At 48.6% G+C, this 24,739-nt stretch overlaps 10 protein-coding genes across 10 annotated transcripts; 7 read left to right on the forward strand and 3 right to left on the reverse strand.

Annotated features, from left to right (window-relative positions):
* Nucleotides 1-972: 972 nt before the first annotated feature.
* BC939DRAFT_440297 (uncharacterized protein) lies at nt 973-2,660 on the forward strand. Its single transcript, XM_051554065.1, has 3 exons — nt 973-1,257; nt 1,626-1,754; nt 1,907-2,660. The coding sequence occupies exons 1-3, from the start codon at nt 1,137-1,139 to the stop codon at nt 2,494-2,496; spliced, it is 840 nt and encodes a 279-aa protein (XP_051415787.1). The 5' UTR covers nt 973-1,136; the 3' UTR covers nt 2,497-2,660.
* A 596-nt stretch (nt 2,661-3,256) lies between these two features.
* Nucleotides 3,257-5,767, forward strand: BC939DRAFT_499837 (uncharacterized protein; the record flags this gene model as incomplete). The annotated part of the gene is made up of 4 exons (XM_051559984.1): nt 3,257-3,746; nt 3,830-4,245; nt 4,347-4,832; nt 5,393-5,767. 4 exons carry the CDS (start codon nt 3,257-3,259, stop codon nt 5,765-5,767), a joined length of 1,767 nt encoding a protein of 588 aa, XP_051415788.1.
* Nucleotides 5,768-6,159: 392 nt separating this feature from the next.
* Nucleotides 6,160-7,814, forward strand: BC939DRAFT_440300 (uncharacterized protein). Its single transcript, XM_051554066.1, has one exon. It carries the CDS (start codon nt 6,305-6,307, stop codon nt 7,778-7,780), a length of 1,476 nt encoding a protein of 491 aa, XP_051415789.1. The 5' UTR covers nt 6,160-6,304; the 3' UTR covers nt 7,781-7,814.
* Nucleotide 7,815: 1 nt separating this feature from the next.
* BC939DRAFT_525885 (uncharacterized protein) lies at nt 7,816-8,845 on the forward strand (the record flags this gene model as incomplete). The annotated part of the gene is made up of 3 exons (XM_051561339.1): nt 7,816-7,966; nt 8,098-8,189; nt 8,306-8,845. The coding sequence occupies exons 1-3, from the start codon at nt 7,912-7,914 to the stop codon at nt 8,843-8,845; spliced, it is 687 nt and encodes a 228-aa protein (XP_051415790.1). The 5' UTR covers nt 7,816-7,911.
* Nucleotides 8,846-9,164: 319 nt separating this feature from the next.
* Nucleotides 9,165-9,799, forward strand: BC939DRAFT_440302 (uncharacterized protein). The gene has a single exon (XM_051554067.1). It carries the CDS (start codon nt 9,398-9,400, stop codon nt 9,752-9,754), a length of 357 nt encoding a protein of 118 aa, XP_051415791.1. The 5' UTR covers nt 9,165-9,397; the 3' UTR covers nt 9,755-9,799.
* A 2,950-nt stretch (nt 9,800-12,749) lies between these two features.
* Nucleotides 12,750-12,992, reverse strand: BC939DRAFT_523288 (uncharacterized protein; the record flags this gene model as incomplete). Its single annotated transcript, XM_051561238.1, has 1 exon — nt 12,750-12,992. A coding segment is annotated over one exon (201 nt), but the record flags the coding sequence as incomplete, so codon positions are not given.
* A 232-nt stretch (nt 12,993-13,224) lies between these two features.
* BC939DRAFT_523292 (uncharacterized protein) lies at nt 13,225-18,674 on the reverse strand. The gene is made up of 6 exons (XM_051561239.1): nt 18,118-18,674; nt 15,977-18,013; nt 15,618-15,821; nt 15,291-15,516; nt 15,060-15,204; nt 13,225-15,039 (listed from the first exon to the last, which is right to left on the reverse strand). Exons 1-6 carry the CDS (start codon nt 18,481-18,483, stop codon nt 13,296-13,298), a joined length of 4,722 nt encoding a protein of 1,573 aa, XP_051415793.1. The 5' UTR covers nt 18,484-18,674; the 3' UTR covers nt 13,225-13,295.
* A 312-nt stretch (nt 18,675-18,986) lies between these two features.
* BC939DRAFT_440311 (uncharacterized protein) lies at nt 18,987-19,903 on the reverse strand. Its single transcript, XM_051554068.1, has 3 exons — nt 19,536-19,903; nt 19,271-19,417; nt 18,987-19,172 (listed from the first exon to the last, which is right to left on the reverse strand). The coding sequence occupies exons 1-3, from the start codon at nt 19,791-19,793 to the stop codon at nt 19,038-19,040; spliced, it is 540 nt and encodes a 179-aa protein (XP_051415794.1). The 5' UTR covers nt 19,794-19,903; the 3' UTR covers nt 18,987-19,037.
* A 43-nt stretch (nt 19,904-19,946) lies between these two features.
* On the forward strand, nt 19,947-22,259 carry BC939DRAFT_490059 (nucleoporin complex subunit 54-domain-containing protein). The gene is made up of 6 exons (XM_051559440.1): nt 19,947-20,876; nt 20,964-21,055; nt 21,133-21,245; nt 21,353-21,557; nt 21,648-21,881; nt 21,975-22,259. The coding sequence occupies exons 1-6, from the start codon at nt 20,171-20,173 to the stop codon at nt 22,092-22,094; spliced, it is 1,470 nt and encodes a 489-aa protein (XP_051415795.1). The 5' UTR covers nt 19,947-20,170; the 3' UTR covers nt 22,095-22,259.
* A 260-nt stretch (nt 22,260-22,519) lies between these two features.
* On the forward strand, nt 22,520-23,990 carry BC939DRAFT_499845 (uncharacterized protein; the record flags this gene model as incomplete). Its single annotated transcript, XM_051559985.1, has 2 exons — nt 22,520-22,881; nt 22,988-23,990. 2 exons carry the CDS (start codon nt 22,520-22,522, stop codon nt 23,988-23,990), a joined length of 1,365 nt encoding a protein of 454 aa, XP_051415796.1.
* Nucleotides 23,991-24,739: the final 749 nt, after the last annotated feature.

A 24,739-nucleotide genomic window follows, 5' to 3' on the forward strand; every position in this document is an offset into this window, starting at 1 on the left:
CCCAGGGGCTATTCTCCAAAAGCAAAATAGAGCCACGCGGCACACATTGGTTAAATACCATCCCTTCGAGAATCGTTCATGGAGCTTTAATGTTCATTCGTGGACATGTCGACATGTACAGAATAAGAACGGGTACCTACTTCTCTCGACAACTTCTCATTCAACAGCCAGATAGGCAATCGGTGCTGGCATATGGATAGTTGACGAAGTAAGACAGATTTCGGCGCCGTAGCATAAAAAAAGTGAGGTGCTTAATTTCACCCCCGGTAACACTGTGACACACACAACATAAACAACACGGAGAGCACCGTATTTTGTCTCTCTTGCTCGCTCTTTGTTGTCCAGGGCTACGAAAAGGAAGCAGGAAGCCGATTGTGTGTTTGTAGGTAGCTTAGACTTGAAGCATAGTGAAGCAGAAAGGGTTGGGAAATCATACGAATGTACCCTAGCGAGGTGGTTTCCTTGGCAATTTTATGTATGTACGCATGCCGACCATTTATTGCAGGGTCCAGAAAGTGAAAAGTAAGGTTGTGGCTGTAGTGGAGAAGGAGGAGAAGGAATAGAAGGAGAAGAAGGGGTTGGTGTGCCCAGGAACAAGGAACAACGCTAACGCGGGTAGTTTATGTTGTGTGTGATATGGCGAAATTATTTCATTTCGTTATATAAATTGTAATTGAGAAAAGCGGGGACCAGACCAGTGCCCCTATGTCTCCGTCCGGCCAAGAGAGCTATGCTGCTGCTCACAGAGACAGGTAACGAGAGAGTGAATTGAGGGGGGAGAGGGGAGAAAGGAAAGGGAGATCGTCGAAAAGGATGTGTACGCCCAAGGGAAATGAGGGAGAGATATGTGGGTCTAAGTTCATATGCTGGTTTAGGCCCTGCGCCATTGACAAGAATAGATGGGCTGTTGGAGACACACAAGGCGTGCGTGAGTATAAAAAGAGAGGGAACAACACTCGGGGACACCTTTATTTATTTATTTTTTTTTCGCACTTTTTCATACGCTCGATAACACCTTTCTCATCTCCCTTTTCATCCCATTTCATCTGCCATCACCTGCGTTCTCATCCTTTTTCCACAGCGCTCTTCACTTCTATTCTATCTTCACCCACACCCTACCAATAACAGCACACATAATGGCCTCATTACAGGCACGGTCAATGGCCCTCCTGGCCCTCCTCTGCCTCTTCATATCCACGGTCCTTGCTCAAGGACCCGTATCAGCAGATTTGCCAGACGTTGGAGGAAAACCTGGTGGTAAGCATACGGCTCTCCTTCTCTCCTGCCCTTCTATTCTCTCTGCCTCCTCCTTTCATGCCCCTGCTCGCGCTCCCACGTATCAGTAGCTTGTCCATGTACCCCTACTTCTCTTTTTAGCGTCTTTAGTGGTTGCACACCCCTCTTCAGCAGCAGAGAACAAAATCCAATACCATGCGACACCTACAGTCTGCCTTTATTTTTTCTGCCTTTTTGTCTTGCATTGCTGGACTGTCGGGCTGTCAAACTGTAACTCCCTCCACCACTACCCTTTTGGTAGAATAACAGGTCTTCATCATTTTACGAAGCATCAGTATATTAACAAAGCTCTTTTCTCTTTTCTTTTCCTCCTGAACTTCACACCATAGACGTGACCCGTATCACAATCAGCGGAACGATTGTCGCAATCGTCTTGATGGTCGCTGGCTTCTTGTTTGCGTTCTTTGGCCACAAGTTCTTCAAGATCACTCTCTTCCTCTCAGGATTCTATGTCTGCAGTAAGTGAATCTGGCCCACTTTGCAATGTGGCAGTGTGCATACTGGAGTCGACTCGATTTTTTTTTCGATGTTTGGTCTGCTTCGCTACCTCGGTAAATTTATGTATTCCATCCTGGTACTAAACACACGTTCTTTTGTTTCATCAATCTAGGCACCTTGGCATGGATTGCACTCAAGAACTTTGAGCCCTCGAGTGGATATGGCACGAACTCACAGTGGATCTACTTGGGTGTCTCTGCCGCGGCTGGTCTCTTGGGTGGTGGTCTCTTCTTGTGCTTCTGGCGTCTTGGATTCGCAGCATTGGGCGCGATTGCTGGATTCTACCTTGCGATCTTTATTCTCTCCTGGGCCTCGAACGGTGTGATCTCGAGCGGAGTCGGCCGGACGATCTTCATCATTGCGTTCGTGATCATCGGTATCGTGTTAACGTTCTTTGTGGAGCGCCATGTAGTCATTCTGGGCACGGCCCTCGTGGGTTCGGGATCGTTCTTTGTCGGACTCGATAACTTTGTGCATACAGGATTCTCTGATGCATTCATCCAGTTCTTGTCGGGCAAGCAGACGGGATTCGTCAATGGCAATGGGTACACGGTCTCGGGCAAAATCTATGGAATGCTCGCAGGCACGTTGGCGATGTTTGTGATTGGTGCGTGCTTCCAGTATTACAAGCACCGTGGTTCTTGGGTCCCTAAGACGCATCGTCCTCATTACCAGGCTCAGCCTTCGTACCAGCATGTTTAAAGACCGAAAAACCGCTGGAAGCATTCTCTTGCGCTAGTTGTGATTTACAGCGAGCAATTTGAACATAGGAAAAATAGCATCATAACTCATAACTCATCGTCATCAAGCAATGCTTTATTTTTTTTCTGCAATAAAAAAAAAGGCAACTGTAAATATTTCCTCAATTCAAATATCCAGATGTGGCCGCCAGGAAAGAGGAATGACTTGAGAGGCTTTATATACAAGGTTGTTTGAACGCTGCGCGCCCATGCCCCTCATATTTGCTAACGAATTTTGTCCGCGCTCTCCCTGAGCTCCAGGTTTATGTGGATAACGTTCTCGTTGTTTCAAGTAGTCCTAGTATGGCACATGGCGCAGATTTCGAGAGATAGTCACCCTCGTTTTCTGTTTTTTTACTTGCACGTGCGAGAAAAAAAATAATACAAGCGAAAAATAACGAGAACTACATAGAAAGAACAACAAAAACCACAAAAAAAAGAAATATAACGAAAGTAAGTAAATGTCGCGAAATTCACATATATATTGACTAGTGATGCCAGTCGCGAGCAAACAGGTAAGCATGGCCTGCAAATTGCATAGTGTCAAATGTGGGCTGCCCCCACGGCATCCTGGTCTTGGAACCGAATCTCGCTGCCGGCCATTCTTTTTAGCGATATCTAGCCAGCGATATAAATAGCCAGTTTGGATTTTGGCCCCCCTCTTCATCTTCACCACTCCCTCAACTCTCTTCTTCATTTCATATCCTCATCCGTCTACAATCATGCCCGCCAACAAGTTCTTCGTGATACCGGAGCTGGTGTACCTGATGTCCCAGTACCTAAGTCTGCAAGATATTCTCCACCTTTTACATACGAATCGCCAATTGCACAAATCCTGCGCGCCGCTGTTCTACGAGACGCTAGACCTTCGAAGCAGCGCCAAGTTCTCTCGTCTTTTTGAGTCTCGAGAGGGCCTGAAGGCAATGTCCCGGAACGTACACCATGTTCGACATATCTGGGCTGATGATATATACCGCCTATACTGTGGCCTCTGGGATCACACCACCGGAAAATCACTTCTCCTCGACGATAACAATGGGACCTCCATGTTAGCATCGGACGTCCCCAGAGCACAAACCACGCGACTTACGCGACTCGAATGCCATATGTATACTGGAGGAAGCGTTAAATATTACGTCTTCTTTCCGCTCTATGCCCTGACCCTGGGGCTCGCGGCTGCGAACCCACACTTGGGACATCTGGATATCTCTGGTTTAAACGTTCAGGATCTCATGGTGCTCAGGACTCTTAAACAAACTCTTTCAGGGCTTAGTCAACTAAAATACCTGATCTAGCGAAGGTATTTAGCAACGAAGTCTCGCTACAAGCCCTCCAAGAGATTCTGAACAGCTGTCCACCGTCCGTTGAGTGTATCAAGCTCGGCTTTACAATCGTCGACCAGCCATTTAAGGGCGGACCATCGATTGTGAAGCAGGAGCCGCTTCGAAACTTGAAGAGGATGCACTTACCCGTTAGCAAAACTGGGTACCCTGCCCAAGTCCTGTGCGCCATCCTCGAGCAGTGCCCTATGCTCGAAGCATGGTCTATTCCATGCCTTAGCAATATGGGCCAGGGTGGGCCTATTGCAAACACAATCCGGAAGCACTGCCCAAGACTCCGGGATCTGTCAATAGACGGCACACGAGAGAGTTGGAGATTTGAAAGTGCTATCAGGATCATGGGGGAGATAGGCCCGCAACACCTTGAGTCCGTTAGCATCTATTCGTACGCAGATAGTGCACTCAACCAAATGGCACCAGTTCTACGGCGGCATTCGATTACACTGGAACCATTTTGTTCACATGCCCAAAGGCTCTCAGAAGTAACACCATCGTTGCGATTCTCAGCACCTGTGAAGCACTGAAGCACCTTGCGATCATAACGGTCGACCCCAGAAACAAATGTGCCATCACTTTGGAGGACGCCATCACGCTCAAATGGGCTTGCGAACGGATCCAACACCTAGAAATGCTGGTTGATATTGGTCAGCGACGGATCGGTTTTACTAACAGGTTCGATGTGACAAAGGATTCGAGGGCAGAGCTATGGTGGAGGCAATTCGAGGCCTTTTACATTCAGATCGGATGTCTCACTAGACTCAAAGCGCTAGACCTGAAAATCGGAGACAGTGTCAACGGCGGCAATATAGGCCGGGCCACCTATTTCTACAAAATTTCGTTTCCTCGAATGCTGAGCCTTCAAGACAACGGACAAGGGAATCAGGGGTACCTGTCATGTCTGGCGGGACTGAGGGAGCTGCGAGAACTGCGAGGATCGGTGTACGCAGACACATCAAAAGTAAAGGAGACGACCGCTCAAAGGGAGGTGGAATGGATGGTGGAGCATTGGCCCAAGATACAACGTGTCGGGATTATGACTCTCACACCTTTGGACCTCAAACACTGAATATATTGATCCTCTTAATTATATTGCCGCAAGAAATAAAGAAGGGCACTATCTATCTGGATGTGATTAGTTCAGCGACGAATCAAAGCGTCATTTCAGGCACAGGCATGCCATTGGCATGTTGCTTGGTGGCAAGAGACGCTAATAGCTCAGAGGCCAGCCATGGAGAACATAGTAGGAGGTGTGCGCAGGGCTGGTAGACTAGCATGCTCGTATGGGGAGCAACACAACTGCACCAAAGGTTTTTCAATAACACCACAACGCTGAGAACCACAGCTCTCTCTCTTCATTCACCACCGTATTCATCTGCATCATGATCTTCTTTATCACTGACATTCCCGAGATCACCCCTCTCACCGCAACATACCTTTCCCAAGCTGAACTTGCCATGTTGTGTCTGGTGCAATTAGCTAATATCCCTCGCAAGCGAGTTATGGCGGTCAATTTACTAGGGTGACTTGATCCATCCGGCCATTCATGAGGCACTCCCACACTATTCCATCTTTATCCCCGTACTGGGCCACCATGTGTACGCCGGCTTGAACGCTTTGGTCCTCCAATACGTTCGATTCACGCTGTTCAATGCTCCAGAGCTGGTCAACAAGGCCTATATTAATATCAAACGAGTCCTGCAATCCAAACCAGGCATTGAGCATCTCACGCATGGGGTCCATCAAAATGGGGGTGAGTCGCTGGAGTATATCTGTACCATGGAGAGCAAAGGAAGCTCAACTACACACTTGACGGATGTGTTGACATTCTTGAAGCCTATATTCTGCCCTGCTTATATTCTGGTTTCTTCACGACCGAGGTCGTCTCATGCGTAGTTTGTCAGCAAAGCACTGGCCCTTATGCACAATGACGCATCGACACACCTTATTTTGAGTTCAACACGATTCTTATTTGCAGTTGCGTAGACCCACTTAGAAAACTATAAAAGGAGGGGTAGTTGGCCGCTTTTCTTGTTCCCCATCGACAAGAACCAGTAAAACAGATCAACACCGCAAACAAGTATTAGCAGCACTGTCAGAAAAGCTCTTCCATCAAGTTCCCCGTCTCAATATCCTCGCTCCCCCATTATCCAAGAACCCCGGCTTCATCATGCCGAACCAAGGCTATATTCGCATCCATGACATGATCACCCCGGTCTCTTTAGAAGCCGAACCCACACCCAGGACGATCCATCTCCGTAATGTTGCGAACACAAACATTAGTGGACGTTCGTCTTCCCAGGAAATGACGCGCACTAATGACCTCGACGCTCTCATGCCTCTCTCTAGAAACCCATGGTCCAATGCATCGACCTTAATCGATAACAGCAAGGGATCGAGCAGAAGCGAGTAGCATTCACATTTCCTGTACTGATGCTCTCAGGCGTAATCCATGCAGACGCAAGGCCTCCACTCCAGTCCATGATGACAGTCCTCCTTCTTCCTGTCATCCATCATCCATCATCCTCATCCAACGTCGACGGTCTCCGCCGAAGCTGTCGAGTGTCTGTCTCAGGCACAGACACGAGGCTGTGCACAAGACAAGCTCTACTTGTATCCCTGGCACTGCAATCCCTTTCTCATTCGCCAACCTTATCGCCTCCAAAGAACCAAATGATGACCAACTCCATCTTTGATATCCCAGAGATCGACCTTCACATCACCAGACACCTGGAGCCAGCCGACCTTGCCAGTGCCTGTCGTGTCTCTCACCATTGGCTTGTACTCTTTGCAAGTGAGCTATGGCGCTCGATTGAGCTTGATCAAGGGTCCCATCGTGCCTTCCGCAGAGCTCTTCCGCGCTATTTGCGCTTCGTCCGCGAGCCCCGATGCTCCAAAACATTCGAATTCGGCTCGCTGGGTCTTTGCTTCACAGGACTAACGCTGTTCGGAGTCTATTCGCTCGACCGCAGTAGTTATTTGGCCGCTAAACAGATTCTCCAACTCAATTCAAATATCGAAAAGCTCACTCTGAGCTGCGCTAATATGGTTGGCGACACACCACTAATGATGGAGATAATCAGGGCCATTGCGGAGATGGATATGTTGAAGGATTTATCCCTAGTCCACTCCACGCCACCTCTTGGAGCGCTCACTTATCTACTAGAGCAATTGCCTTGGCTGAAGACGTTTCATGTAATGTCAACCGCAGCAACAAAGTCAGAGGCTTCCATAAGAGACACATTTGGACAATACCCACAGTGCCAGTTACGTTCGTTGTTTATTTGTAACTGTCAAGATAAATTTGAGGGTCTCCACAGGATTGTTCAACACGCTTCTCTGCTCGAACTTCTTCCGTTCTCGGGGTATAACTATCTGAACTTTCATATATTGCCTCAGGTGGAGCAGTTCTGCCGAGATCTGCGATCAAGCTGTCCACATCTCAATCAGCTTCTGATCTACCGGACAGAGATTAATCTCAATGCACTCGAATGCCTGTTCACAGCGTTCCCAAGAATGAAGCGGCTCGAGGTCGTGGAAATTTTACCGTTGCACAATAATTTCCTAGCCATAATTCTCAGACAAGAAGCCCTTCGCAAGTCGCTGGAGGGCATTGAGATAACAGACTACTTCTACCCCCCTAGGCCTGTGTCTTCGCCTGAAGTACTGGAGCTCTTGAGGACATTCAAGCGACTGAAGAGGGTTTCGTTGTCGGAATGCGCCATTGTTGCGGAGGAATTGATCCAGCAGGGAGTCGGGCTTCACAAAGAAATAGATCGCTCAATCAATCGAAATGTTACACACCCCTATCATTTTTGCCGACATGCGTATAAAATTCTGGGTCGCTTCTCAAAAACCGCAAGGATCGGTGTCGATTCTCGCACCGATTCCTGGGCGATCCATATTTAAGGGGTATATTCGAGCAGGATCGTGTAACCTGAAGGACCAGAATCGAAGAACTGTTTCTCGCCAGTCCTCATGCAAGTCAACCCTTCCCCACTTTGCCCCTTCGCTCATCCGACCCTTCCATTCTTGCAATCATGGACCCCATTCTACCCGAGACCCCTTCGCCAATTCTGCGCAGCGGTGTTCCAAGTGCTATTCCATCTCTTTCACTTTCTTCGCAACCGGAGGGTTCTCTGCAAATACGTCCTCGACGCGCAGAACCAGGCGGGCTACCGAGTTCCCCCGACGAGCTCTTTCAAAAAAACCCTTTTGCTCAATAGCAACCACGACAGCTGCAACAGCAGCACCAGTACCAGCAGTAGCCGCAATACTATCAACCTCTTTATCCGCACCAGCACCAGCAGCACCAGCGGTAATACCAAACGCAGCAATACTACCAACATCAAGTACCTAAACAGTTTGCACCCGCCACACCAGAGTCACCAGTCCTGACTCACGCTCATTATCTCTCACCTGTGAGCACACCAGTCAGTCATCACACCTTTAACTTTGGCGCAAGCTGCCTCCATACCCATCAAAACGACCCAAGGAGCCCCTCCCGATGTTCAACCAGCGACCGCAACTCGTCATCCAACATCCCGGTCGACCAACCCCTCCCAGGCCTCCTCTCCGTCTTCCCAGGCCTCCTCTTTGTCTTCACATCAGCCCAGTAAGCGCAAAGAGATTTTGTCTGCGCCTTCGGATCCGCCAAAGGCTAAAGAGGCAAAGCTCAGCCAGGCCAGGACCAGCCGTGCTGAGTCATCCCGATCTCGAGGCACTAGAGCAGGACATACTTTCTCTGCCGAAGAAACATCATGGATTGTGACCCAGCTTCAGGATCCTGAGGTCTACCTCCGACACCATGGCAATAGGGACAATACAGTTCGACAAGCACCAAAGATCAGAGTCTACGAAAGGATTGCGACGGTCTTCAATAACCGCTTCCCCAACACCCGGATCGACTCAATGCAGATCAAGAACAAGATCTCAAAGATGAAAGCCCAATTCAAACTTGCTGACGCCAAATGAAACGAATCTGGGCTCGGCAGCACGGACGAGGATCAGTGGAGGAATGTTATCGAGGAGATTTGCCCTTTCTACTTCGATCTAGAGAACACATGAGGTACAAGCTGGGGAAACATACCGACGGAATACGCTGACTCTCTCAGCACCCTGGACAATCCGGTCATTGATGAGGATGAGGCTCAGGACCAGACACGCGATAGAGAGGCGCGCAAATGGGCTGATGTGGACGAGGAGGCTGAGGAGCAGCGGCATGATGTGGATGGATTGGTGGTGGTGGTGGTAGAAGAGGAGGAGAAGGAGGAGGGGGAGGAGGAGGAGGAGGAGGAGGGGGAGAAGGAGGAGGAAATTCCTACAGGGCGCCCTCGACCGCAAAGTAGTACACGAGAGCAGCGTAGCCAAGTAAGATCGAAGTCAGTGCAACCGCAGCGGAAGCAGGACCAGGATGGGCAAGAGCATGGGGAAGAGGACGAGCAGCCATCGACTTTCAGGAAATCCAAAAAGGCCCCTTTAGGGACACTGTTAGACAGAATCAAAGAATTGAGTGAGACAGCGCGGATGAGCTTGGAGTACGAGAAGGTTGCAAGGGAGAAGGAGCTGGAGGTGATGAAGGCCAAGGATCTACTGGACCAGCAGGTCGAATTGAAGAAGATTCGATTGAAGATGGAGGAGGCGCGTCAGAAGCATGAACGAAAGTTAGCCGAGATCGAAGCAGAGAGCAGATCGTCCATCAGGAAGGAGGAACTGAGGACGCAAGAGCACATGGAAAGGTTGACGCTCATTGAGTCGCTCACCAGAGGTCGAGGGCCATTTTTAGAACTACTTTCTCCTCCAAAAAGGCTTTCAAGGTCTCCGCCAAAAGATCCTAAAAAATCACCAAGTCGCCTCCAGGTAGCGCATCTTAGAAAGAACTAGATAGGCACTAAAGAAAGCCGGCAAACCTTCATGAATAAACCATGCTTTTTCTTTTATTACTCAACCATGGCAGCCCTAATCGCTTCTCGCTTCCTTTCACCAAGCGTTCTTTGAACCCTTTCATATCTTGCTTGCTCGCGTGCGGATTGAAGCGAATCGATCTTGATCAACAGGCTGGTTCTTCCCTTTGTATGCCGTGATAACTGTCCGTGTCAACGCGTACGCCGGATCTCCAACCAGATGGTCCTCCCCAGAAAAAAAAGCGCTCTTTGTCCTTGTACAATGGAGTGTCCTTGTAGGCGGCTGAGCCATGTCTGGTACCGACGTACCCTTTGTAGAAAAAAATGAAGACGCCTCGGTGATCACAAACAGTGGTTGCCCCTTATAGTGAAGTAGCCCTTTGTGATAGCAAACACATCTCTGTTGATTAAAGGAGCCCTGAATACTGGGGTCATCGTGCCGTTGACAGCTCCAATGACATTGAAAATCGGCCTCGTCTTAGATGTCTCTTGACCACAGCCTTTTCCTCTGGGCCACTTAATGTATGTGGTGATATGCGCACACAAAGCATTAGCTCATCGCTTGGTGTGTCGAGCAACGGAACCAACAGAAACTCCAAGCGTTGGACTGATAGCTGTGAGCGAGGATAGCAAGCCATCATGGGCCGGACGGTGAAGAGCGACCTTGAGCTGGATCGCGACACGCTTCTGGGGCTTTTTCCCTCTACGGGTAAACGCCGAATGATCCTTGATGAGGTTGACGATAGAGTCGAATTGCGGTTTAGTCATCCGGAAGGCGCTTGATGCTAGGAAATGGCAAAGTGGCACAGGTCTGAGGTTGAAGGCGACGACAAGCTGGTCCAGAACAATCGTCGTCAGCATTTTGAAACACCTTTGACGGTATGACAGCTTTTGGCGTTTTGGATTGCGGTAGCGAGTTTTTTCTTTTAATGACCATGGCTGTATTAAGGAGGATGAAGAAGGGCAGTTGAGGGTGGTTTTGAGTATTTGAGAATCGGTGAATCAAAAAAAAAGTCCCTCTCCTTTCTTCATCGATTCTCGTACAACCACAACCAACCAAAAGTTCCTGATTAAGAAATGTGTGTGTGTCCAAGTGTCCAATGAAAACAGGAGTACATTGTAGTGGGTTCGAGGTAAAATATTTCGAAGTGCTTAGTGCTCACAGTTCGCAGTGCTACTCGTTGAAAACATACACGACGCTCTACTTTATGTATATAGCGAACAATCGTATAGATGGCGTGTGTGCGGTGGATACCACTTTCTAACCATCCTCTTCGCGTCCTTCCACTATAACGCTGTCCTCTTACGTCGAAGTCAATTTTTGGTATGCTTGATTGGGAAGCGAGACCAGTGAAATTGCAGGAGGCATACTCTCACCTGAAGAGACGAGATGGATACCTACACATTCTTCTGCTAATTATAAATCTTCACACTTTCTGAAACATACTCTTGACATCTCTGACGCAGACACTGTATAACTTCGCACTGTAGAAGTATCTGATTGATGTAAGGGCTAGATTATACTCTATACTCTCTTGTTACTATTTGCATAAAGGGGAGTGCTTGGACGCAACCCTTTCTTGATTATGCATCGGCAGAATATCATTTCGAGGAGAAGTCAGAGTCTATCTTCAGGGATAGCATGGCCGGTATTCAGAAGATGGGTCGTGGATGCGGTAATCAAACCATGTGAGAATATTTGCTAAGAAAAGATAGAGACGCGCTGTCTTTTATGCAACAAGGACTACATCAGACACGTACATCATACGTGGAGGACAGTCTTTTTTTATTTTTGAGGCATCCAAATAGGGCCTACATTCATCCTTCGCTCACATAAATAGGATCTGAACATTAGGCGTCGAAGTTATACGTATATGAGCAATTGCTCGAGCGTCTTCTTTATTCGGTCCTATCTGCAGAGATTGACACAGTGCTCGGCTACATCCTATCTTCATGGATACAGTGATCTGTACAAAGGGGAAGAAGGGTAGGGTGGGAGGAGGAGCGGACTCTATTTTAATCGTCGTTGTCGGCTTCATCGACAGTGACACTGTCCTTGTAAGTAGTAGTCAATTTCTCGTAGGTTTCTTCAGAGAGCGGGACCGGGGGGAAGAATGGGGGCAGGCTTCTGGTTTGTATAAGGGGACGTCCTAAGTCCTTCTCAAGCAACTGCTCGATCTCTCTTCCATGCTCGAAGAAGGCGTCGGCGGATTTATAGCAGACTCTGTAGGTTTTCATCCTGATGGAGAACGCGGTGTTAATGATTAGTTGGGAATCTGCGGTTGTGGTCGTAGTTATGTATGAACATCCAATGCAGACAATCTCAACTTACTTTGTGGTTGAAGAAGGAGGGTAGTGGTAAGGAGTAAAATAAAAAGAGGAAGAGCAGATCCACGGCTCTTACTTATACCTTATTGTCAGTCGAATCCATGCACCTGCGAAGTAGTCCTTTGCCCTGTCCTATCCTACCCTGTGGACGGGGACCCTATCAGCGCGAGTTTTCTCGTCCCTTATCCTTTGAAGGAGTGACATAATAGCTAAGTATCTGACAAGAGAGTCTGGACAGTAAGCCCAAGAAGATGCCTAATCTACCTATGCACTACGCACGCCAAATTTCGCTCAAAGCATCCCTTCGTCCTCGATCAATATCATCGACATGCGCAAAACACACTATCTGCTAGGGATTCGAGAGGGAGATCGAGGAAAAAAAAGTAGGCAGCACAGATGAAGATCGAGCAAAGTAAGCCAAGAGAGGACAGCAAGAACTCTAAGCTTCAATTGAGTAACTGAAGTACAATGGAAGAAGTGGAGGCTGCACTCAAGGTCCTGGAAAAGTAAGATCGCTGTCTAAACGTCGTGTGCACGTTTTAGTCTCGCAGAACACTCGTGCGCTGATCGTCCTGTTGTCGTCAGCATTGCTGGGGATCTTCTCCGCTTCTTCCTCGAGGAACTCCTCCACCTAGATATCACCATGGGGCGCCAAGGTGTTGTGCAGCACACAGTATGCTATCACCCAATCAATTAAATAGTATGTCCTTGACTGACCGAATCTGCTGTCTTATCTCCCTTGGATGTTCGTTGTGGGCATAGGACCTAGCAAGGCAGCAATAGAGTCTATTGTTATCCAAGAGGTTTATCGCGGGGGCATTATATTCAGGCACGCAGAATGCTGGAGTTCCATAAACAGGATCTGCGAGGAGATACTCACCAGGTGAGAAGTGTCATGCGGAGTATTTGTAGAAGCCCATCCGCTTGAAAACAGAAGAGTTCACACTAGCTCCTGGGCAGCCGATGCGCATCGCTATGAGATATCTACAATGCATGCTGAGACCTACCTTATGCACCGCGAGCCTCATCATGAAAGCGCTAAGCGACCCTGCGCTACCTTACAATGACAGTAAATATCTTTTATCCAGAACAAAAACAAAAACGTCTTTTTAAGTAACCAGTGCCCCCTTCTTCTCGCCAGAGCAGTGCTTTATTACATCCGAAGAACTTATAGACACAAGGAAGTGCGCCGCTCAATCGCGCAGCCAATAAGGCCTTACAGGCCGGCTTCGGCATGCCAACATCAGAGCATTAACCCACTTCTGTGCCATCTCCTGCGAGACTGCATAAAAGTCCTGAACCGCCACTTTCGGAGCAACAAATTGTCTGCCATTGTCAGATCCATTGGATAGATGAAGATGCAGTCGGAATCCGTTTCGCACAGGGCAAAGCGATTCATCTTCCGGGATGTCTTCCTCGTCTACTACTCTGTAGTCATTCCATGGATCGCCTTGGCAAGAACTGTGAAACTCCTGGCCTTCCAAGTACTGGGCGGTTGCCTTAAGCCTCTCCTGACCAGTCCCGATCTGTCGCACGCTCTCCAAGTCCAAGCAACGGATTCGCTCCAGCTTAATTTTTGCTTGCTCTAATAAAGGCGATGCTGACGCATTTGGTGCGCGACACTGCCAAAGACTTGATCCAACGATACAGAACCATGCCTCCTTCCAGTTATTACGTTCTGTCAAATAGAATAATGGACCCTGGAAAGATATTCGGTCCTGCCACTGGAAATAATGTAGTCCATGGTGGCATTCTTCCAAGTTCTGGGGCTCGGTTGGGACGAAGTTCTCATCTCCAAAGATGGCATCTTCGGGATCCATTTCGGGGCCAGGGATGAAGCAAAGAGTGGTCATAATTTTGGCGATAATAGAACCCTGGCCTGAAGGTCCTCGGTCCATCTTAGGCTCATTGCGGCTCAACACGTAGGAAGCATAGCTATTTCTGCTAGCGTCAGAAATGTACATGTCGTGGGCCTGTGAGTAATTGTTCATGTCCGCCCAGTTGTTCACAGTTTGGAACTCGACCGTTACGGTCTGGTTGGTGCAAAGGGATCGAAGATTGCTAAAAGCAATTGCGGAGCGAGCAACGCATAGCTCGTCGTCAAAGTCGATGTGTCGCGAAAGGATTTGAAGCGAAGTTTCCGTCTCTTGGAGCTCGGAAAGACTCAACTGTGGAGGCGGGCGAAGACTAGAGTTATGCCTCATTTCCGAATGCGAGGATGACTGAGCGGTGTTATCGACAGACTCACCGCCGAGACTATCCCGATACTCCTGCAGCTGTTGAGCTGAGTTCTGTGTCTGGTGAAACGACTGGGAAAGCTTCATATGCTCGATTTCTTCGATAGTGAGGCCTGGCGACTGGGCTCGTAGCATTGTCGATGGCTTGTGACTCCTATGAATCGATGTGATTCCCTTCTTCCACTTGGACAGCATGCTCTGACCTGAAGAGGAGATAGAAGACTGCGAAATGGTCGATGGGGCGTCAACGCCAAGACGTGAGCTCGACCTTGAGCTCCAAATACTTAAAGACATTGTAGCGCTGGACGCTGATGCAAACCCGGATGGCAGTTTTGCTCTTGATCCGAGCGATTTTGCCTTGGTAATTATGCTAGAATCCGCACCTCGGTGTGAGCTTTCCGGGGAGGATTTTTTCAAAAACGACGGTAATAGCTGCCTAGTTCTGCGACCGGGGGTGGATTTAGCGCCTGCCGCAGAGTCAGAGGATAGACTTGAGTCTGGGAGTATGACCTTCATTTGTCTTGGAACGTCATCGCCTGCGAAGTTCGTGACAGGCGGAGGGGGTACAGTAAAGCGAGGCATCAAGTGAGGAGCCTGCATGAGGTGTAGCGTCATCGTAATCTCTAATCCTGGACTCACAGGTCTAGGGGCAAAGCAATAGGAAGATATTTCAGCACAATGATTAATGTATGCTAGATCGCTATAAATGTGAATACTTACAGGCAGAATTCCTGGTTAAACAGAATCTCGATAGCTTCCAGTGGAACATAATCCGTGTCCACTTTTTCGTGTCCAGTGTCAATGCGGATAGAGATCATTGTGTTCTCGGCAGGTATCGGCAACACAAAGCCGCATATGCTTCTGACTAGAAACATCAAACATAGGGCTATGTTAGTACAACTGGAAAGTTATGGACTACCTTACAAAGGGTAACTACCAATAAGAAATTACCTCTCATGTACAGGGCTCCCGTGTTGGTGGTCGAAGGCGAAGGACAGCTTGAAAGAGTCCGTCGTTTTGGCTGCTTGTCGATCTCGGACGCGTCCCTCCAGAGACTAAACCTGGATGCGGCAGTGTAAATGGGTGGCCCATGCATTGAATTGGGCGTAGATGCTCCTTCATCTGGACTGAAGTACTTTGCTACTATTCTTGACTGTCGTGCAACATAGCCTTGCGCCTATGTAACGTCAAAGAGAAAAAAAGGAAACGAAAAGCGGTCGGTCCATTGGTTGTTGAATGGCATCTTCATCCATCATCAATAACGATATATGCTCATACCTCAAGTCCTTCACTGATCCCATGAATATTCACCAAGGCTGCGCCCAAGAGCTCCTCGTGCTTTGTGTTCCCGTCCTCGACAGTTTCACCAGTTTCAAAGCCCTTTGAAAGTCGTTTGAGAGCGGTTGAGGTAGTCGCATGGGTTACTCCATGAATATACTCCATATCTTCATAGCCTGCATACGATGTGGCAACTTGAAGCAGCTCTATGTGGGAACTCACGACTTTCTGCTTGAGGTGAGCAGCCGACGCCGACAACAGGTATTAGCACCATTAAAAGAATCACTCAATCTTTTTTTTTTTTTTTTTTTTTTTTTTTTTTTTTTTTCATAAATATGGCCCATTATCACAGCACATACCTCCTGTTGTTCCATGATTGGCGACATTGGAACCTTGATACAACATGTTTGTTGGATGTCTGCATCCTCAATAATCTCTTGCATGTCTTGTTGGATGTTGCTAGGCGATGCGGCTCTCAGTGACGAGTCCTGAGGCGGAATCACGACCTTGACATCCTTTCGCTGTTTCCAGTAGGCGTGCTTGTCGGACGAACAGACTACATCCCTATGCACAATGATCCCTTGTTGGCTGGGCGGACTGGAGGCTTCAGCTTCAGGTTGATTTCCAAGAGTAGCTAAATCTTGGTCCACGCAACCGGTATTCGTATGATCACTTTCTTCGTGCAATTCATCATCGGAATCGAAACTGCCACGTTGCACACACGTCGATTTGTACGATGGAAACGGAGCTGCCTTCTGATTTGAGTAGCGCTGCGGTGATCGCACTGTAGCCCACACAGACATCGAGTTTGGAAACAGGGGGCCGGTATTCGGAATGTGCACATTGACAGGGAGAGCATGGATTAAACCACCAGTAACGGCACTAAGCGAGAGTCGATGACGCGATTTGACGACTTGCAGCGGCAAAGTGTCGTCCTCGCCGTTGTCCGAGCGCATGAACTGACTAGTAGAAGGCCTTGGACCAGGAAATGTGTAGCTGTGGACAGCAGTGTTTGGTGTTCGACGAAGCGACGGTGACTCGGTGGTCGATAGGGAAAAAGCGCGCACCAATACCCTCGGAAGCCTTTCTGGAGAGCTAAGGACAGATGACGACGACGCGCTTTCAGGCAGAAAAGCTGCAATCGATTGCGGTTCGCTCGCCGAAATCAAAGGCGTCGAGAGAGGTGAGCTTGACAACTCTATATGAGAGTGCAAAGGCCGCGGTCCGCGTACAGTATTTACAGCACTTGACAATCTTGAAGAATTCTCGCTAGTGACCAGCGTTGGAGGCTCTGCAGTAGGCTGTTGAAGTTGCCTGCGCCTTTCAGAGGAATGACCGGACTCTACAATCTTTGGTATCTCGGGCAATGGTCGATAGTAGGCTGGAGTTATTGATAACGCTCGCACAGCACTAAGGTCGAGACTACTATTGTTGAATCGATCGTAGGGGCTCGATGATCCATACATGTTATTACCATCCAGCGTCGTGGAACTCTCAGTACAGAGTGATGGGTTTGAGCTGCACTGATCCTGTATGTGCTCTTCGTACTCTTCAGAAAGATCAAAGCCGCCTTGATCGAGATGGATGCCTTCCTGATTGATGTGACGCTGATATATGCGGATTCTCTTAGTTGAGCTCCAATGGACAGCTTTCTTATTGCTGATGGAGGTGTCATCCTTCTCGAAAGACGCAATCGATTGTGGATGTACTCTGGATCTCAGTCGAATCTGGAGTCCAGCAATGTAATCCTGATAGGCTTGGAAGGCGAGAATTTCCTTCGACTTCTCTGCATAGAGCTCTAGCTGACCGCCATGGCGGTTCTTCAGGATCGAATAAAGCGGAGTTACATCGCTCGGATATGAGCTACAGAATCGAATCCGTTGATGCCAGGCTAGGTCCTCATGGAGGCCAATGCTGTATCCAGGATCATTCTCCTCAGTGTCGTCGCTACCGCACCAATTGTATTCCTGCTGATGCTGCTCTTGGTTCCGGTAGGGTAATTGATCTTTGTCTGCCAAATCCAGTTCAACAAGTTTACTGGACTCACCAGTATCTGACAAGTGTTCATAGCCCGAATCCGAGTGGCCCTCAACATCAAATAGTGCGGAGTCGGCGCGGTCTTTCTGTCGAATACGCAACGGAGATACATTCGTCGTATGCCAAGTTTCCGCCTCCCCGTCCAGTCCGTCGTCCTGTCGATATCTGGTTTTTTGGCTATGCCTTTGAGCCTCTACAATATCGTGAGCATTGAGTCCAAAGCCGTTCGTGATCAAAGGGTCCCCTCCACTCACGATCAGGAGGTTCAGCGCTGTCATCATGCCCAAGAATGCCGCGAGATGTAAGACGTTGCTGGCGTTTCCAAAGCAGTTGCCATTGATATCAGCTGCCGAGGACGCCTATCGTCGTATACAAAAGCCGTTCGATTAATTAACTTCAGATAATACATGCTTACAGGCGCCACAAGAACAGCCTTTTCAGTGCACACAGGAAGTATTCATACCTTGACCAGCATCACAACAGCTTCTTCGCGCATTTCTGCTTCAGTGGTGTGGCCATTGTATAGCGACAGGATACTGAACTGCAAGACCGACAATGCCATGAAATCGGGTGAGCTGCTGGAATCCCCGAAATTCATTCCCAAGAGAGTTGTCGCCTTGCCTCGTAGCGTAACTGGAATGCAATCCATAGGAACGCGCATAATTGGAGGTTCGATCTGAAAAGATCCAAGCTCAGTTGTAAGCGAAGACGCTACAGAGAGTGAGGTAGATGCTACCTTGGCTTGGTTGACCAGTTTTTGAAGCAGCACGATGTCCGGACGTTGGATTACTGTCCTCCACAAGACCGGAGACATGTACTGGGATGCCATTTGATGTAATTGTATGGACGGCAATACTAAATAGCGGTGCACTGTATTCCTAGGTGGATTGGTTCAAAAGCAGTCGATGTTTAGGGTGTCAAAAGTGCTGATACGAAGCAATGATGAATCGTGCGATCAGGAGAAAGAGCGTAGAAAGAGAAGAAGGGCCCGACGGATCAACTGAACGAAAAGAAATTTTGGACAAGAAAGTTATTCTAGGAACTGTGGAGGGACCAACCAAGGCTTTCTTAAAAGATGGATCCTTCCAGCGATGTCCCCAGTGGAGATACAGGCACTATACGGTTTACGATGGTTCGGCAGCATGTTTTGGATGCTTGGTGTGCCAAAATGCGGTGTTCGTGGTACAGCTGTACTTTCCTTTCAGGGGCATCATAGCAGCAGATATACGCATATGAGCGCCGTACTTGAAGCGAGGCATCGGAAGCACCGGACGCCATGAAAACACTTTTAATTTCGCTTGTCTTTATAACTTGTTGCATGCAGCCGAGCCATTCAGATAATTTACCAGGAAATCTTTATTGAAGATGTTAATTCTTTTCTACCTACTCGCTCTTTTGTTTAGATGCATTGTTCGTCTCGTTCAAGCTCACAAGGACACTTCCCAAGACAATCAAGCTTGCACCAAACCACCACTGCAATGCCAATGGCTCCGAGAACAGCGCATATCCGAGAACGGCCTGCACAATGATTGATCGGAAAAAACAGTTGATGAGCACTCGTCATTCCCGAGTAGTAGGTCCAAATGAACACGCGGGCCAGTTTAATTATTCCTTACTGTGAGACAAAAGTTGGCGGCGCTGTTGATCACAGTGACAGTGGCCGAAGACTTTGAGCGGTTCAATGCCTTGGTGAACAGGGTCCACATGGCCGCGTTACAAATGAAGATCAATCCGAAGCATGCCGTCCTCACGGCCAAAACAATCTGCCGTAGCCAGCAAGAGAGATGATCCATTCCATTGAAAGGTAGATACGAGAATAACGCGTCAATAAAGACTGAAGATCAACGCTCCATGAACAACTGTATCGAGTTCTCCCCATACCGGACTCGTTTCGCCCTCCTTTGCAATGAATAGAGACGTGCAGTATGGCGTGGTGGGTGCAAGGACGGTGTTGCAGGCGTACCGCAAAAATTCGACTGTCCGGACATCTAGTGTCAGCTTGGCAAAGACAGAGGCCAGCGCAGCAAAGGTGCCAGCAAGGATGGCAGTTGAAATGGCTGCACCACGCGATGCTGGCGATGCTGTAGCATTGCGCTTTCTGGTGGCAACAGTAGTTTTCCTGGGACGATATCCTGTCATAACGAGTAACTGAACCAGTAGGAGGTGATGGTAGGCAGATGCTCATGGATGTTGCTTGACGGGGCCAAGGGGCCCATTCCAGTGTCTACGTCACTGCATTGGCAATTGGCAGGCGGGCAGAAAAATACAACTCTCAGGAACTAACGCTCCACGCGTTGATGCTCATTCAACCGTGCTTTCCTTAAACTCCTTTGCTCAAGGAAACACCATCGCTCGACCGCCCCTGCCAGCTGTCTTCTATTCTAGGATCGAACACTACGCAGGAAATCTTTGTCAGGATTGCTTAGATCAACGCCTGCGACTTTGGGCTCGCTTGGACTAGACCGCCGATCAGGCCAACCGACAACCATTTCCATACAACTGCAAATTCACCACTAATGTCCGGATTCACTTTTGGAGCGCCTGCAACTGCAGCCGCACCTACTGGAGGATCTCTCTTCGGGGCTGCACCAGCTGCAGGAAGTAGTCTCTTCGGCGCTAAGCCAGCCGCACCTGCAACTGGTGGTCTGTTTGGCCAGCCTACTGGATCAACAGGTACTAGTCTTTTTGGTGCTTCTACGTCGACTGCTCCCGCCGCTGGAGGATTGTTCGGCGCCCCGACTGCTCCCGCCACTGGAGGGTTCTTCGGTTCTTCGGCTGCTCCCGCCTCAGGAGGCTTATTTGGGTCAACTACAGCATCAGCAGCGCCTGCGACTGGAGGATTATTTGGTTCGACTACACCATCGGCATTTCCTACGAGTGGAGGACTGTTTGGGGCGCCAACAGCGTCAACCGCGCCTGTCACAGGAGGACTCTTTGGTTCTACAGGCACATCACAGTTTGGAGCGCCGGCATCAGGAGGTTTGTTTGGCGCAAAGCCTACAACTGCAGCGGGATCTGGATTTTCGTTCGGAGCACCAACAACGACAGCAGCCCCTGCTACAGGGAGTCTTTTCGGATCTGCACCCAAACCATTCGGATCAGCAACTACTGGCTTTGGAGCGTCAACTGGCTTTGGAGCATCGACCGCCTCAACTGCCGTACCAAATAACACAAGTTTCAGCGCCTCTCTCGCATCAGGGCCGAGGCAGCAATATATCATTGGTAAGGTCATGGAAAGCCGCCTCATTGGATCGAATTTGCATGGGATTATAGGCATGCGCTCACTCTTCAACGATCTCTGCTCAATAGGTGGAAATGATAAACCACAGATGACTGTCTGGCAGAGCCTCATGTGCATCAAGAACGCGTGGGATCCAACACACCCCAACTGTCAGTTCAAAGTAAGGCGACGTGGGATACTCTGTGTTTGTCCATGCGGTCGGACATTATTATTGACATGAGTGCCATGTTTATCTAGCACTTTTTCTACAACTTTGTACATCCAGATGATGTTAGCAAATATGGACCCCCACCAAATGTCGATTCGTTCGAGTGGCACCAAGCAAAGACTGAATGTCCTGATCCAGAATGGTATGCAAAAAAAAACCCCCTCCTGACTGTATCAGCAAAGGTTTCTCACATGTACGCTCTTATCTGCCTAAGCAAATTGACCCGAAAATTGGCTATTTTGATTATAGCATGGTACCAGCGTTGGCTGTTGGATTCGAGGACCTGAAGAAGAGAATGGAGAGCCAGAATGACATGACGGAAATGCAAAGGATAAAGCTGGACGAGATTGAGGTTAAGATGAACGAGATCATGCAGTTCCACTTGCTGCAAACCGCGACCAAGGTCAGAGAATTCAAGCGACGCCATATCCAGCTTGCCCAGCGTGTTCTCACAGTAAGTGCTGAAAGGGTACGACTTTATATCATGTTCATGCCTTGGTTATATTTTCTAACATCTACTTGACCTTACATTGATCTCATATAGCTGATGAAACGCGTTCAGATCTTGAAGAACAGAGGGGTGCCGATCCGCGCGGAAGAGGAGATGTTGAGGGTGAGATTGGAGAATGCACTAGAGCAACTTCGGAATCCAGCACATTTCAGAGGCAAGATCACGGAACTGTGGGCGCAAATTCAAATCCTAAAGGACTCCAAGAGGCTGCATCCGTCTGGGAACTATGGCATCATGGATGAGGCGCAACTTGAGGCTATTGGAAAGGTACCGCTACCTAACCAATTGTTTCTCTTCAGAACAGCGGTCCTTGTTCAGAATGAACTACTAACGTCTCATTTTTGTTTTGCATATTGGTAGGTTCTGCAAGATCAACAACTTGGCCTACAACATATAACGTCGATTCTTCAGAAGGACATGCAGGATATTGAGACCTTGCAACGCAAGCTTGAGGAGATTGGCCTGAGTGCAAAGGCATAGACCGCAGCAACAATGGCTCTTATGCTTGTCTGCAGGATACATCAACCATCATCGTGGGCATGAACAAACTCCCAATAAAGGATCAAGTGCTCTCTCTGTACGCCCTCATTTTGTAACTTTTTGTTCCTTCGGTCTTGTGACTGCGAGGCACGCTTGGAAACCACTCGCGTCTTCAGCTCCTTTTTCTTCTGAATCTCCATTATCCTTGCATACTTGTCTTCGTCTTCGCCATTCGGATCAATCGTCTGTCATTCTTCTACCAACCCCACATACCGAGCAAGGTAAATCATCATTAATGTCGTTTACATTCGCTGTGTCCGCTCCGCCAAATGAGAGCGCGCATGAAATTCCGCGCATTCTGAGTTCTGATTAGAGAACCCGCTTTGCTGACCAGCACACGACGCCTTTTGTGGTATAGATCGTCAATGTCGCAACCGGTCAATCCATATCTCTCGTTTGTTCAAAATATCGATCCGGACAACACTTTGGATGATGGGCGATCCTATGTAGGCCGAGCAAGCCATCATCTTGACAAGCCTTCAGGACCAAAAAGCCATGTATTCAACCGCACCCCTTCAACAGGGCCTCCCACATTGAAACCTCCGCCAGAAAACTATGCTTCGCAAAAAACGCTTTTAAAGCGAAACGAAAAGCCTGCTTCCTCTCAATACTCGTATCCCACCTCCCAGTCTGCCTCTCAGTCTGTCTCTCAGCCTGTCTCTCAGACTGTCTCTCAGTCCACCTCTCAGCCCGCATCTCCAGGATCAAAAGGATACCAGCGACAAAAGTATGCGATTTGGTGCATTTACATATGTGCCGTTTTCTGCACATGTACACGGAATGGCATTATTAACAGTAACTCTTCGTGCATGTTTCTCTACTAATACGAATAGGTACAAGGAGAGAGACATGCAGATGTCCAACTCTCGATGGTCAGGACGTTCTCTCATGACAGCCAACGCGATGCCTGAAGAATTCTTTCGTACCGCTAAGCCTGTCACATCACCATCTGTTGCATCACCTGCACCCAACAACAATCAGCGAAGTAACACACAGACACAACTCTCCCAGGCTCCTCTTGACAGACCTTTGGCACCAGGATTTTCCTCGCGCATGCCAGCTCACATACCGGGACATCCATCTGCATCTTCATCTCAAAACCAAACCCAAGTGCAGAATCAAGGCGGTATTGTTGGTAGACCCAAGCAAGAGAATGGAGGCAACCTTCGCACAGTCCAGCAGGCAGCCAACAATGGACCAGACAGGGCAATTTTAATGAACCGGAGGCAATCCATGGAGCAGTCGACACCACCCTCAGTATATCAGCAGACCCAGGATCAGGGCTTACGCGCCTCTCGATGGAGCGCTGCGAGACAGGGAACAGAGGAGCCCAGCATTGCAAGTATGCCTTCATTCAATTCCGAGCGAGATGAGCTGCGTACAGTCATGTCGTCTTTCCCCACCGAGTTCGTCGCGGAAGGGCCACGGATGGAACCAAATGAAACGGGAGAAGGACCCGAAATGGAGATTGACACTAGGAGTGACGATGCTTCTGGGGCTTCAATGTCCTCATTTACTACAGCCAACGACCACGTCTCTGGTCACAGGCCGAGAGAGTTCGCTTACAACAGCGGTCCGGGCAGCGGACCTATTCCTGCAATGACGCCCGTAGCACAAGATCATGGGAACCCTCTTTTCATGCAATATCCAATTGGCGATGGATGTCATGTCGTGGTCGCGATGTATGTGGAGAAGGATGCGCAGACGGCCCTAAGACGCTTCCCTAATATCCCAAGAGTACGTCAGTCAACGGGCCACCGTGTAAAGACAATTGATCAGGTGGTCGAGATTTTTAGGGAGAACTTGGAGGATGAGAAAGCTGACGCGACAGGATGAAGATGTTGTTGCGAAAAAAGGTGTGGATTGTGTCTTGTGGACTATGTAGCCTTGTTGCTTTTTGCAAATAAATACAACTTGAAGCTAAGCAATTAAATTTTCGCTGCTAAGGGACTTTAGGGTTTGGTACTACCATGCATCGTGCTTTATTTTTTAGCTTCTGCGCACCTCCACTCTCACTCGACTCTTATTCCACTCCCTTCCTCACTCTGCCGTGATAGAAGTCATACCACACACACATCCTCACATACACACACCTTTAAACATAAGCATAAGCATAATTATAATCCAACCCCTCCATCGGCACTTATACATCTCCAGGCTTACACGCAACTCCATTCGGTTTGATACACCTAACTAGTGATTCCTGATATTCAATACACCAATGGCGCCGAGGAACTGAGCAAGTCCCCATCAGCTTCACTGAGGACTTTCAACAGCGAGCGGACATGAATCGCCAACAGCATCATCGACAACAGATACTGAGACTCGTGCAATATCGCATGATGGAGATGCAGACGAAAAAGATATAGGCGGATATCGACAGAGAAAATGCAAGGATACAACTGAAATCTCGAAACTATTAGGCGAAGCCCATAGGCGCAAAGTCCAAAAGCGAAAGCCATTTATAGTATGTTCGAAGCACTAGACCTATGGGAAAGACATCTCTGAGACGCTTGAATACTCATCGCTCTGAGCTAGGTGGGAGTTAATCAGCCAAATGCCTCCTCGCTATCACCACTACCATG

Source organism: Gamsiella multidivaricata, assembly GCF_025024155.1.
Source record: "Gamsiella multidivaricata strain RSA 2152 chromosome Unknown BC939scaffold_9, whole genome shotgun sequence".
In the NCBI taxonomy this organism is placed as follows: Eukaryota; Fungi; Mortierellomycota; class Mortierellomycetes; order Mortierellales; family Mortierellaceae; genus Gamsiella; species Gamsiella multidivaricata.

Bases quoted from the DNA above. Each gene is read 5' to 3' on its own strand.
- BC939DRAFT_440297 (XM_051554065.1), top strand. From the start codon at position 1,137: ATGGCCTCATTACAGGCACGGTCAATGGCCCTCCTGGCCCTCCTCTGC. The intron at 1,258-1,625 runs GTAAGCATACGG...TTCACACCATAG, and splicing joins CGTTGGAGGAAAACCTGGTG to ACGTGACCCGTATCACAATC. The intron at 1,755-1,906 runs GTAAGTGAATCT...TCATCAATCTAG, and splicing joins CTCAGGATTCTATGTCTGCA to GCACCTTGGCATGGATTGCA.
- BC939DRAFT_440300 (XM_051554066.1), top strand. From the start codon at position 6,305: ATGCTCTCAGGCGTAATCCATGCAGACGCAAGGCCTCCACTCCAGTCC.
- BC939DRAFT_440302 (XM_051554067.1), top strand. From the start codon at position 9,398: ATGAGCTTGGAGTACGAGAAGGTTGCAAGGGAGAAGGAGCTGGAGGTG.
- BC939DRAFT_523292 (XM_051561239.1), bottom strand. From the start codon at position 18,483: ATGGCATCCCAGTACATGTCTCCGGTCTTGTGGAGGACAGTAATCCAA. The intron at 18,014-18,117 runs GTATGAATACTT...ATACGACGATAG, and splicing joins CTGTTGTGATGCTGGTCAAG to GCGTCCTCGGCAGCTGATAT. The intron at 15,822-15,976 runs GTATGTGCTGTG...TCCCACATAGAG, and splicing joins CAATCATGGAACAACAGGAG to CTGCTTCAAGTTGCCACATC.
- BC939DRAFT_440311 (XM_051554068.1), bottom strand. From the start codon at position 19,793: ATGACAGGATATCGTCCCAGGAAAACTACTGTTGCCACCAGAAAGCGC. The intron at 19,418-19,535 runs GTATGGGGAGAA...TGGCTACGGCAG, and splicing joins AGGAGGGCGAAACGAGTCCG to ATTGTTTTGGCCGTGAGGAC. The intron at 19,173-19,270 runs GTAAGGAATAAT...ATCATTGTGCAG, and splicing joins CCGCCAACTTTTGTCTCACA to GCCGTTCTCGGATATGCGCT.
- BC939DRAFT_490059 (XM_051559440.1), top strand. From the start codon at position 20,171: ATGTCCGGATTCACTTTTGGAGCGCCTGCAACTGCAGCCGCACCTACT. The intron at 20,877-20,963 runs GTAAGGTCATGG...TCTGCTCAATAG, and splicing joins GAGGCAGCAATATATCATTG to GTGGAAATGATAAACCACAG. The intron at 21,056-21,132 runs GTAAGGCGACGT...ATGTTTATCTAG, and splicing joins ACCCCAACTGTCAGTTCAAA to CACTTTTTCTACAACTTTGT.